We start from the raw sequence: 13,072 nt of genomic DNA, 5'->3' as shown, positions 1-13,072 counted from the left end.
ACTCTTGTATGCTATCTGATGCAACCTTTTCTTCCTGCCCTTGCCTGAATGGCTTGAATGAAATAATAATAATAATTAGCTTGGGTTGGCATAACTCCTGACCAGCTTGGTCTTGCAAGTTTCTTTAGTCTTCACCTACACCTTGCTCTGAGATGTGATTTACCAGTCCTCCATCTGAGTTTTAGACTGAATAGCTATGAAAAACTGCAGGAAAATACAGCTTCTGAATATAAGGGCTGCTAAGAAAGAGCCATCAAGAAGAATCTCCAGAGTCCTGTTCTCTAGTAACCCAGCTGTGGAAAAGCCCATTGTGCTTCCTTTGAAAACTGGCATGGGCCTTATTAGACTGGTCAGTTCCGGAGAGGTTTTGGGTTTTTTTAAAAAACAGACTTTATTTTAGGGGTGCCTACGTGGCTCATTCGGTTGAGTATCTGACTCTTGGTTTCTGTTTAGGACATGATCTCAGGGTCGTGAGATCAAGCCCCACATCAGGATCCACACTTGGTGTGGAGTCTGCTTGGGATTCTCTCTCCCTGGCCCTCTGCTCCTCCCCCCACACACTCTCTCTATCTCTCACTCTTTCGTAAATAAATAAATAAAACAAATAAATAAAATCTTTAAAATAAAAATAAATAAATGAAATAAAATAGATTTTGTTTCAGAATAGTGTTAGATTTACGGAAAGGTTGCAAGATGGTGCCATTAGTTCCCATAGACTCCACATCCAGTATTTCCTGTTACTGACATCAGTAAATACGGTGTATTTGTCACAAGTAATGAACACTGGTATATTATTTTTTCTAAAGTTAATAAATTACCAAATTACTGAAAAGAACTTCAGCTGAGACCAAATCTCGAGTCACATTTGTATCCCCACTGCCTGATACAGGTAGATGTGGATTCTTAGGGCACTGGGTGAAAGGGGAAAATGCACACTGACTTAGATGGGTCAAGTTCTTGCCCACTGGACAACAAGCATGAAAAAATTGCGCAGGCCAAAGTGACCTCAAAATCTCAGCTCCTTCATTCTTCTGAGGGTCAGTGGATGATTCACCACTACCTGGATATACGGACCCTTCCATCCAGTAGAAAACTCATCCAAGAGTGGGCTGGGCTGGGGTTATACCAGCATCAGTGGCCTTTTTATGTCCTCAGATGGCTATTTTGTATTGGGAGGGACACTGAAAATTTTGGAAACAGGTGAGAAATACGGGGTCAAGCAGAATATTTTGATTGAGAAGATGCAAGTTGTTTTTTTTTGTTTTTTTTTGTTTTTTTTTTAATGAAGTGTCTGGTGTAATCCATTCCTCTCAAGCACTCTTTTGACAGGATAGCTCAAAGAAGCCATAAGTTAGAGGAAACACAAGCACTCTCTTGGAAGCAAATTTTGTTAGCATGATCAATCCCAGACCCACAAGTCAAAAGCTTCTAGGTGTCTTGCAAATGGGCATTCCTTGTTGTAAATGTCACTGGCACATCTTGGGAACAAGAACACACCCCTATATGCCCTTGGCTGTGGCTGTGCTGTTTTATTGGCCAGAGGATTCTTAGTTTATCATCATGTGAGTCTTAGCTCTCTGACCTTTTTACTGCTCCGGGTAGTCTGTAAGCTCTAGGGTTTATACCCTAGATACGGTGGCTTTTCAATTCACTGTAGCACCTCAAGAATGAATAGTGTGTTATCCATAAAAGGGATGGGACATAACCATTTTGGGCCAAGATTTAGCAGCACATTATGGAACCAGTGTCTGCCGGGTCCAGACAGTCTGACCTTCTGAAAATGACTGAGCCACTAACTATAAAATATACTTTTAAAGATCCCAACAGGTTGCAGAAGGTAAAAGGTAGAAAATTTTAGATTTCTGAGTTAACACAAAAAAATATATATATACTATTTTATGAATTTTTATGTTGCTAGACATCGAATAACATTTTTCATGTATTAAATTAAACACAGTGTGTTATTAAAATTAATCTCAGCTATTTCTCTTCACTTTTTATAACATGGCTGCTAGAAATTGTGGCTTCCATTACATTTCTATTGGGCAGCGCTGGCCTAGATGTTCTCTGCTGCATCATAACTGGAATGAAGTACTGAGTCGTGCTGTGTGGGTGAACCTCAAAAGCATACGCTGAATGAAATAAGCCAAATGCAAAAGACTGTGTATTACATGATTCCATTTTTATAAAGTGTCCAGAATAAGCAAATCCATAGACACAGAGAATAGATGAGCAGTTGCCCTAGGCTGGAGATGGGAAGGGGGAGTCACTGTGAGTTGGCACAAGGGCTCTTTTTCGTGTGAAGGAAATATTCTAAAATTGAATGGTTGTGACGGTTGCACAGCTTTGACTATTTACTAAATAATTGAATCATACATTTCATATGGGTGGATTTTATGCTTTGTAAATTATGCTTTAACAAAGCTGTTAAAATAGAAAAGAAAGGGGCTCCTGGGTGGCTCAGTGGGTTAAGCCTCTGCCTTCTGCTCAGGTCATGATCTCAGGGTCCTGGGATCAAGCCCCGCATTGGGCTCTCTGCTCGGCGGGGAGCCTGCTTCCCCCTCTCTCTCTGCCTGCCTCTCTGCCTGCTTGTGATCTCTGTCTGTCAAATAAATAAATAAAATATTTAAAAAAAATAGAAAAGAAAGGCAGTGGCAAGGAGTCTGGAATTCCAAGGAAATGGAAGATCTGGAGTCTTTGGAAATGGAAGATTAGGGAGTCTTTGGTAAGCACTTCGGTCATGGTTAGGCAGAGAGGGTGTATAGAAAGAGATCCGGGTACATCTTCTGGGGGCATCCCATCATTTAGAGGTCAGAGGTTGGGCAGATGAGGTGACAGCAAGAGAAACTGAGAAACAGCCTATAGGGCAGGAGGGACCCTTGGCAAGTGTGGAGTCATGAAAATCAAGGAGAAAGCGTTTTAAGAAGAAGAGAGTGATTCAGTGAGTTGTTGATGCTGAGAAGTCAGATAAAAGCAGCGAAGACGGTGGATTCGTCCACACGGAGCCGTCAGTCCCTGTGGATGGTGAGGTCAGAAGCCAGCCTCTGTGGGGTGAGTGGGGGAAGCAAGAGTCCTTCCTAGACAGCTCCTTCCGAAAGCTTTGCTGTAAAGGAAAGAAATGGGAATGGTGTTAGAGGCAGAAAGGGGGCCCAGGGGAGGTTTCGAAGCTAGATTATACATATCCAGAACATGTTTATATGTAGATGGAAATGATCCAGAAGAAAGAAAACATTGGTCATGTTTGGGGTGGTGGGGGGCACTTGCAGGAAAAGCACCTGAGATGGGCAGAGGGGGCTGGGACTTTGAGTATGAGGTCTGGGCTTGACAGAATCGGGATGCTTCTCCAGGATACTGGAGAGGAGAGGAGGTAGAGAGTGAATGGGCAGGCACAGGTGGGTGGGTGAGTCTTACGGAAGCACGTCAAGACCTGTCTTATTGATTTTCTTCTCTAGTGAAGGAAGCAAGAAGGTCTTCAGCTGAGAGTGAAGACAGGAGGGGTCAGGGTAAGGGTGTGGCTGGGTTAAGGAACAACAAGAGGTATCTTATATCTGTTGCTCTAGGGCCAAATATATGACAGGTGCTCAACCAACCTTTTTTTTTTTTTTAAGATTTTATTTATTCATTTGAGAGAGAGAGAGTGAGAGAGACAACAAGCAGAGAGGTAGCAGAAAAGGGAGAAGCAGACTTCCTGCTGAGCAGGGAGCCTGCCGAGAGACTCAATCCCAGGACCCTGGGGTCATGACCTGAGCCAAAGGTAGATGCTTAACCAACTGAGCCATCCAGCCACCTCATCAACCAACCTTTGTTGATAAAAAGCAGTGCCTGAGTTCTTAAGTCTTAGCACGCACAGAAGGGATCACCTGGGGTGCTTGTTAAAATGCAGATTCCTGTCTGAGCCCAGAGATTCTGATCCAGAAGGCCCATGGGAAAGCCCCCAAATCTGCACTTTTAATAAGGCCCCCCAGAAGATTCTGATGCAAGTGGTCAGCAGGCTGCAGTCTGAAAATCACTGAAAAAAAAAAATACATGTGAGCAATACAAAATGAAATTTATGTGAACGTAACCTTACAGCTAGGAGGCCCTGGGTATTTAATAAGACCCAGTTCTTTCCAGCAGACCATTACTTAGGCAAAATTCTATTTCCCATTTCACAAATAATTAAGTTCATTTGTTTCTTGTTTTTAGAAAAAGATGAATGTTTGCTGGTTAAAAAAAAACAAAAACAATTAAACATCAGTGTATACCTTTCTTTCCAGGAGAGAGAGCAGAATGTGGCACAACCAGGTAAGACTTGGGGATCTTGTTTTTTGGCACCTGCTGCCTGAGATGGGGAGCGGGAGGGGCTGGGAAGTGCAGGAGAGGTGGGAAGGCGGGAAGGTGGGAAAGCAGATGCTGCTGAGAGCTTGGAGAAGCTGGGCTGTTTTTAGAGCAGGATAGCTCTTCACCAGTGTCTTGAGGGGATGGTATGGCTGTGCTGAGAGAGGCTGGCTGTTCTGCTTGTCCTAGCATCATGCTGGTGAAGCCATGCCCCTTCAGGCCTGTGATAGGGAGGGTGCCTTTCCCCAAGCTGCTATGGAAAAGTGGGGTGTGTTCTGTTGGCGCTATCCATCTGGTGGGACGGTAATATATATTGCATAGTGGCTGAGGACAATCAGTAGAGGCTAGAAGCTGTGGGATAACTGTTGACCTGTCTCCCCATCTGTTCTTTGGCTGCTGAGCAAACTGCCCTCCCCAGGCAGAGGGCCCAGCCTGGGGTCCCCATTTGCCAGGTCTTTGGGTTTGGCTCATGTGGCACACGTCTGGGCATATGCATGCGCATAGCCACGCAAGCGCGTACAGATGCCCCTACTGCCCACACCCTGGCTTCACACCTCCTGGGCACTTGGATGGACTGATGGGGGAGTCCCTTGCTGAGACAGTAACAAATGGGCAACTTCTGCTTTCTCTCCAGCTTGCTCAACATTACCTTTTGCGCTTTTCCCTGAGCAGACCAGAGCCAGTGAACACTTTCCACTCATCAGGTGGTAGCTGAAGGGTTGACCTTCAGTGAGTGGACCTTTCATCTACTTTCAGAGTATTGAGATCTCTAAGCAACACTTTTGCTGACCAGGTTGTTCCTTAGAACCCATCTCTTTCCTTTCAAGTTCCCAGCAAATAGTTACCCCACTGCCCAACACGAATCGAGCCAGTGGCCCAGAATCCTGGAAAGCTGTTCTACTTGGCGAAAGGGAAGATGAACCATCAACTCCCTCCTGTCCATCTGGAAGAGAGTTGGCTGGGAAGAGGCTTGGAAAGCTCTGAGGTTTTCACTTTGCTGGGATCAGGATGGGGAGACAGAGGGCTTCCCAGAAGTTTAGCTGTGCAGCTGTTCCTCTGGCCCCAGAAGTCTGGGAATATCAGGGTGATTCATAATGCCAGGCGAGGACCTTCCAGCAAAGGGTCAGCAGATGTGCAGGGTCCCTTTCTAAATACTTTCCAGAAACAAACTCATTTATTTATTTATTTATTTAGATTATCTGGCAAGAAGATGTTGTCATAGTCCCCAAACAACATAAGCCACATTTTACACCAAAGTCTGCAAATAGGAAAACAGATGGGGGACAAATTGAGCCATCCCTCACTTCTTCCTAATTCCTAGAACTCAAGCAGAAGAAGATGGTTCTAGCAGATTGCAGGAGAGATCTGTAATCGAACCCTTGGCCAGGTCCCAGGGTCTAACTTAGAGAAAAGTTGAGTTTTGTTTTTTTTTTTTTTTTAAATTTTTAAATAAAGCCATCTGAGATGTAGTCTTCCACACCCTCTTTGACCTAGGGCCTGGGAAATGCAAGCTGTGACTGCAGACCTCCCACTTAGACGTACTACACTAAACTGCAAACCCAGCCATCTGTACTCTGGCCTTTGGCCAAGGTCAGAGGCAACTTTGTTAGCAAACTAAAAGCTTCCCCTTTCTTCCAAAACTCATTTAAAATTTGTGTGTAATGCGCTGCCAACTTGAAGTGGTTTTTAAATTAATCCTAAAGGCCCTGGGTGAGATGTTTCTATGCTATGGCTCTCCGTATCTTCCATGGTTTCCTGCCCAAGGTTAGTTTCATTTTAGATGATCCTTTGAGCAGGTCCCCTCAGCCAAGTTGCAGCTGGCCGTGTGTAGACCAATTTTTGCAGATGGGCTGCAATACGGTACATTTTTTTCTCACTTTTCAGAACCTGATCTTAGAATAATGCTAGTTCATAACCCTGTAACGAGGTGGTCTGGATGCAATAATGCACTTGAAAAGTGCATGATAGATGGGGCAGCAAGATGCAAGCATAAGGTTTGATTGTGATTTTTCTTGCTATAGACTGGCTTCTCTAACCTAGGTCGGCTAGTCCCTGTGGTTGGGACTAGCGATGAAAACACATGAGATTTCTTGTCTAAACAGATGGAACCTTATGCATACCCATGCACAGCTTCCAAGGGCCTGACTGCCTCTGAACTACAATATTGGCACCATTTTGGATATCGACACCCACATCTATGGGGTTATCTAGGGAACATTTTAGTCACCATTCTTTTGGTCACAGAATAATTTTGAGGCCAATTCTTATGTTGCCAATGTATGTAAATTTTCATCTTGATTGAAAGGCAGAAAGGGGACATTGGTCTCTGGTTTCTCTCTCTTCCTCTCCGTGGCTTTCTCTGTTCCTGTTTTCCCTGCCTTTCTCTTTCTTTCCTTTTTGCTCTGCAACTGAACAGCAGAAGAGATGGAAGGCTTAGGCTGCCCCACTTTCCTTGGCTGAGCTGCCCCCCTGCTCCCCACTTTGTGTCCCACCCAGCACTTCAGTAAGTCAAAATTGATTTGATGTCATGCAAAGTTGGGATAGCTACGTTTCCTTGTCAGAGATTTCTGGTCAGTACCCAGAACATCACACAAAGAAAGAAATCCCAGTGTGGTTTGAGCAGTTCTTTGCTTTCTGGATTGGGCGGGAGAAATGGGAAAAGTATCCTTTCCCCCCTTCATTCCATTTTATAAACTTAAAGAAAAAAACTCCGTAAGACTTACTTTCAGAAAACCCTCCAGCTGGGTGTCCAGCCCCTGCATTAAGAATCTCTACTTTTGCTGGCCATGGGAGTTTAATAGATAATTTAAAGCAACTGCTAGATGTTCGGTGATAAAAATCAACTTCCCAATTTCACACTCACACCAGAATCTTGAAGAGGAAGAGCTGAATTCAGTTCTTAGCTTCAATCACATATTATTTGTGAGATGCTTGGAAAGTTCCTTCATCTCTCACGGGCTCATTTGCCTTATGTTTCAAGTGGATTTAATCAGCCTTGCCTACCTCACAGGGTTGTTGTGAGGGTGTGAGATGAGGAAACCATCTGAGAATGTTCACAAATAGAAACCCCGAATGCTAGGGAAACAAGGTGGCGCAGTTGCTATCCTCGAGTTATTCCTAATCCCAAGATTGAAGCCTGTGGCCTCGAGTCACAGTTTTTTTACTCTCTCTTTTGGCATTTGGAAACTCAAAAGCAGATCCACTGTAAGAAGTACCACCCCCACGTACCCACATCCTCAAAAAATTGGTAACTGATGAAAAAGAAATGACATGGACTTAGCTAACCAAATTGACATAGATCCAAAATGGGCTCAAAATAGTCTTGCCTGTTGTTTCTTTTTAAAATTTTGGTCTGTGCTGTTATTTTGGTTCCAATGTTTGGGTGGCATGATACTTGGATTCAGCTGTGTCTTTGCCCATGCATGTCCTGGAGCTAGCAGCATTTGCTCAGTACTCAAACATGTAGGAGAAGCTCAGGAGGTTTCCCTAGGTGGCTGGGCCGCTGAGGAGGACAGGCACGATAAGGCCACTGAGCAGAGAGGCAGCATGAATCTCTTTCACCTCGATTGGCTCCACAATCCATAAGATTTCTTGCCCATTCACAGAAATCAACCAAGACTTGGGGGACCAGGTCTTTGCTTGTCATATGTGGACATTACCTGTGCCAAGCTGGGTCCCCACTTCTTGCTCCCCAAATTGTGAACCAAGGCATTTGAAAATGAACTGCCTCTCTCAGTTAGGGGCCCTCCTCCTAACCTCAGAAAGCCCTTTGCCCTGGGAGGCTGGGGTCATTGAGTCAGGCCAACTAGGGTGGCGAAAGATGAGCAAATAAGCCAACACAGGTATATGCATGGTGAGCAACTCTGGAAACTGGTCTGGTGTTTGTGGCTGTTTCACTGTTTCTGGTGAACTGTAGTATGGTTTCCCCTCCCTGGAGCCAAGAGTGGAGCACAGGGAATGGAGATCCTAAAGTAAAGCAAGACACTTTCAACCTGACCCAACAGGTCCTCTGCTGGCAAGGGTTAATGGGATGGAATGAGTCCTTGGCTGGAAATGAACAAGTGCCCTAAGGCTCTGTGACTGGCCTGAGTTTGGGGCCTGGCTCTGCCAGTCCCTCTCTTGAGGCCTTGGTTTCTGCCTCTGTAAAATGGAGCTGTCTGAACAGGGTGGAGCTAATGTTAAGTGTGATAATGGATTTGAAAGTGCTTTAATCAAAAGTGTACTTGACTAAAGCACAGGATATAATCATTACCCTGGGTTACCCTGGGACCCCCAAAAAAGCTGTAGCCTCCCTCCAGGCATCAGTTTCTTCATCTCTAAAAATGAGAGTAATAATTGCCTGGCTCTTAGATCAATGCAATAAAGATTAGTCAAGTGCATTTGAAATGCCAAGAGGCATTAGAAAGATCAGTGCCCTGGTACATTGGGAGTTGAGACTTGGTGATGAATTTAAGCCAAATTAATGAAAATTAACCCTTCCAATCATCATTGAAAGTCTCTTGCTTTCTCAGGCTACAGATTACATCTCTCTCCCCTGGTTCCTCCTCCATCTGGTCAGCTTTGCGGGATGACAGCCTCTGATTGGAGTTGCAATGGTTTCCTGGCTACATATTATTTCTCCCCTGTAATCTAGAATACATTTGTGTTATATGAGCATTGCTCCTGCCTAACATTGTGGGTAAATTGAGATCCCCTTAAACATCCAAAGGCCTTCAGATGGAGCATCGGACACCAATGTGCTGGGGTTCAAGGGTTTCCATTTGCATTTTGTGTTCTTCTCCAGTCACGGGTTTTAAGAGCGTCTTTCCCAGTTGTATGTTTGCAATCGTTGCTTTCTTGTTTTCTTTTGTTCCATTTTCCCTAGGCCCCCCTGTCTTCCCCCTAAACCACAGAAAATGAGGAGACCTAGGCCTCTCTCAGTGTGTAGCCATAAACTATTTAACGGCTGTATGGAAGCGTTTATTAAGGTACTTGCTGGGGAGCTACGGAGTCCGCGAATGCGCCCAATGTAATGGCAGCCTTTCTCCACCTGTCCCTTTGGCCCGCAGCCCTGCCCTGACCAACCAGAACTTTCACTCATGCCCTGGGCCTGGCCCTGGGGCGAGCTAGTTCCTCAAACAGCTTACTCTTATCTTTAATAAGGGCTTCCAAGCAGAGCTGCTTTTGTCTCTGACCAGTTGATTCTAAGTGCTTTCCCTGGTTAAGATCCCAATGAAGCCCATGAAGTCCAAGCAAGGTTGAAATGCCAGCACCACCGTAGCCCCTGCCAGCCATGCTCTCCTGCTTCAGGAACTGCGGTCCTAGAAGCCCCAGGGACAGTTTGAGAAACCACCTTACCTTGCTTCGCATCCACGCCTCCCAAGAGGTGGTTAGTTGGAAGAAACACAAAGAAAATCCCTGTGGGTAACTGTGTTTTTATACAAGTAATTTTTTTTTTTTTTTGGTTGAGAATATACAGAGAAAGGAAACACATAAAATTTTTGAGAGAAAACTCTCCCACCTTGTTTTGCTTCTTGAGGTAATCCCTTTAGAATTCCAGATGCATCCCGTACATCCTAAATTAAAAATGAAAATGTCTGAGCCCAGTGAGTTTGTCTTTTTCTTGCCTCCTAGAGGCAAAGGGCACAGGATCAAGGCATCCCAGAGAGAACGAGTGACTCAAGGTAACTGAAGCTGGCCAGAGAGTTGAAAAGGGCAGCAGGTGGGGGAGATGCTTGAGGAACATGAGCTAGGGGGAGCAGGGGAAAGGGCCCTTGCCAGTTATTTGAGAACCCTCCATTATCCAGTGAAGAGACTTTCTGCAGAAAAGAAGACTGGTGTCAGTCAGGAGAAATGTTAATGTTCTCAGGCTTTGCTGGTAATGTTGGAGCCATGGAGGCTGCCCCGGCTCAGGTACTCCGTCCTCCGTCTTGACATGCTGTTCATGGGACTCCCAGGAAGGAGTTCAGTGGGGGAAGGGGGTGTGTGTGTGCAGCAGGCAGACATGGAACTGGGTAGGCAGAGCCAGCAGCCTGGGTCCCACAGCTATCTCTGCCTGTGGGCTGAGTTCTAGGGAAGGGACAGTAGGGGAAGGGGACAGAGGAACAGTAGGGCACCAATGGGGACTGTCTAGGGGCAGGGAACAGCACAGGCTGCTTCAGGCTACCTCAGAGGAAAGAGACATGGAAGATCCCAAAAGGAAGGGTGCCACTGGGTCCATCAGGAAAGAGGTACTGTTTGGAGGGAAGCCCGAGTGAGCAGTTTGCCATCTAATAGGTCATGGGAAAATGGGTCAAGAGTCCTTCTTTCTTTATCTTCCCTCCTGTCTCCACCAAGACTTCATCTCATTCACCCTTGCCCTTGGAAAAGCTGCTCTCCATAGCCAGGATGGGACTGAAGGACACATAAGCTATTCTCTGTGCCCTCAGGGAGTGTATGGTGCCACCCAGGAAGTTTTCAGCATGGAAAGCTGAAAGATAAGGTGATTCAGGAAGAGCCGTCTGTGAATGACCCCATGGAATCCAGTGCTATGAGAGCTCAGAGCATGAAGAGCCATGAGCCCTAGAGCGCACCAGGCTTCCAGTGGGTGGGTAGGGACAAAGTGGAGAGGGGCAGGTTGGGAATCCCTGAAAGAAGGAACACAATGAATGAAAGCTCTGAGACAGGCATGCCTACCCGAGTTTGCTCAGCTCTTTGAAAATGGATGACCAGTCCGGGCACTTGGAAGGAACTGACTCTTATCTAACAGGACACGAGAATTAGGTCTTCTGTTTAATGTAATAGTCTTTGAATAGAGAGCTGCTACATAAAATGTGTGACTGTCAGACCATCTGACTCCATCCCTTGTGATAAACACATCAGCACTTCAGCCACATGTTTGCCTCTTGGAGGAGGTAGTCACCTTGGGAAGCCACATTCTTACTCTAAATACATCATCTTTGGTGCCATTGTTCAGTTTTCTTTGGAGCCTGTAGCATGGCCTTGGTCGGTGGTGCCAAAATTTCATATTAGAATGGACAGTCTGGCCATTGGAAGGAAAGGTGTTACTCAATTCTGCTTTGCAACGCCGCTGAAGGCACAAAATGGCAAGAGGCATGAGCTAGAGTGGGGCTGGGTGACTGGCTCTGGAAAGCCACTTAGTGTGGGTCATGTGGTGGAATAAGTCCTCGAGGGACTAGTTCAAAGAATAAACACACTCATGTGACTAAAAAAAAAAGTATATTTGTTCAACACGATTGCATTTCTTCATAGTCACACTATACATTTACCACAGTATGTCAGGCAGGTAGCAAACGCTTCCATGTGCCGGCTCTGGGGGCGGGGGGCGGTGCAGAGACAGACTCGCAGGCAGCAGGGGCTCACCCTCAAGGACAATTAGCTGTCAGAGAATGAAAAGGCAGTTTTAATATATTCAGCCCTTCAACTTTTGTGAATGGAATTTAATTTTCTCTTATGATTCACGCGCTCTCTGGGAGAAAACTGCACCAACGAAGAATGCCCGGCTTTGAAGTGCCAAACCTGTGAAAGGTTTTTCAGTAAAAGGACATTGCTGGAACTCTGTGATGATGAGGGTATCGTGGGACAAGGCAGCATCCCCAAGTTAAGAATGATGGATAGATTTCTGGGATCGTTGGAACTGGCCCTTTACAAAATCCTTCATTTTTCCCCCTCTCAGACAGAAGGAAACCCAATTTTTCTTATAAATTTTGAGGCCCATTTAAATTTTATTATAAATTTTGGGAGGGAGACTCCCTGCCTTCTTTCTATTGATTACCTACCTCATGACTGTGTGATGAGATCAAATGAGCTAATCTGTGCCGTGTTTCCAGAGCACTCCTGGCCCAGAGTAAGCACTATGGAAATGCTGGTCATCGCTGCGGTCACTAGCTTTTACAACATTGCTCATAGAGTCCTACCTGACAGGCTGTTTGCTCAGTTCTAGGAATCAGGTAGGTTTAGCCAACATTTAGTACCACTTGTGGAGATGCTGGGGACTGGACAGGTGACACCAGCCAAAAGGCATGCCACCTCCACTTTCTCAGGTTAGCCTCTCAAGGAGCCCAAATGAAATAAAGCTCACACCCCAGAGCCTGGCCTGCTGTACATACGGAAGAAAGAATCCATGGAGCTCCCCTGAAAATGGGTGGCTTTGTGACAGTAAAGGCTCCAGTTCTACCTACAAGACCATAAGAGCGTTTTGACCCCCTACTGCCGTCCCTCCCCCAGGCTTTTCTCAGCTTTGGGGTTCCCTGAGGTATTCTCAGTGCCACTGTGAGGGTCAGGGAGTAGGAAGGAGAGCAAAGCCAATGAGCACCCAGGAAAAGCTACCTGGGGTATTTGGTCAGAAACCACGGAAGCTGTTTGAATTTGGAATCAGGTGGAATCCTGTCAGGTTGTAGCCAGAGGACACCTCATAAACACAATCTTGGTGAAATTCACTTGGTGAAATGAGGTTTCCCGAATTGACTTGCAGGGACAGTGCTACAGTAGATGCCTGAAGGTGTGTGTCCCTCCTTCTTACGGGCAACTGGGCTAGCCTTAAGGTGTCTTAGGTGGGCCCTTGCCCATTGGTGGGTGAACAGCCCCTGTTGAGGAGAAGCTAAAGGTGGGATGAGGAAGGGGCTCCGTACACACCATCCTTATGCTTGCCAAGGACTGATAGAGGCCTCTTTGCCACCTCGTGTCCAAGGCAGGCACCCGGCAGGCTGGCTTGGGGCCGGGTGCAGAACCCCTACGAGGCCCTGAGGTACAGGGGCAGCCCTCCCCACCAGCAGGC

General features: G+C 46.0%; 1 protein-coding gene across 4 annotated transcripts in view; it reads left to right on the top strand.

Annotated features, from left to right (window-relative positions):
• The window catches only part of LOC111144113 (SLIT-ROBO Rho GTPase activating protein 3), a 287,770-nt gene that overhangs the window by 204,906 nt on the left and 69,792 nt on the right, over positions 1–13,072 (top strand). For 2 of the 4 annotated variants that reach the window (XM_022498255.1, XM_022498254.1), the window contains exons 11-12: positions 4,257–4,284; positions 6,734–6,820. In XM_022498255.1, the coding sequence (XP_022353963.1) occupies positions 4,257–4,284; positions 6,734–6,820 (115 nt within the window). Of the gene's footprint in view, positions 1–4,256; positions 4,285–6,733; positions 6,821–9,181; positions 9,285–13,072 lie in introns of all 4 variants that reach the window. The other 2 variants (XM_022498253.1, XM_022498256.1) reach the window with 2 other exon arrangements.

Source organism: Enhydra lutris, unplaced genomic scaffold (genome assembly GCF_002288905.1).
Source record: "Enhydra lutris kenyoni isolate GAN:26980312 unplaced genomic scaffold, ASM228890v2 scaffoldscaffold10, whole genome shotgun sequence".
Lineage (NCBI taxonomy): Eukaryota > Metazoa > Chordata > Mammalia > Carnivora > Mustelidae > Enhydra > Enhydra lutris.
Note: the sequence above shows the minus strand (reverse complement) of the source record. Positions and strands in the feature narration are given on the sequence as shown.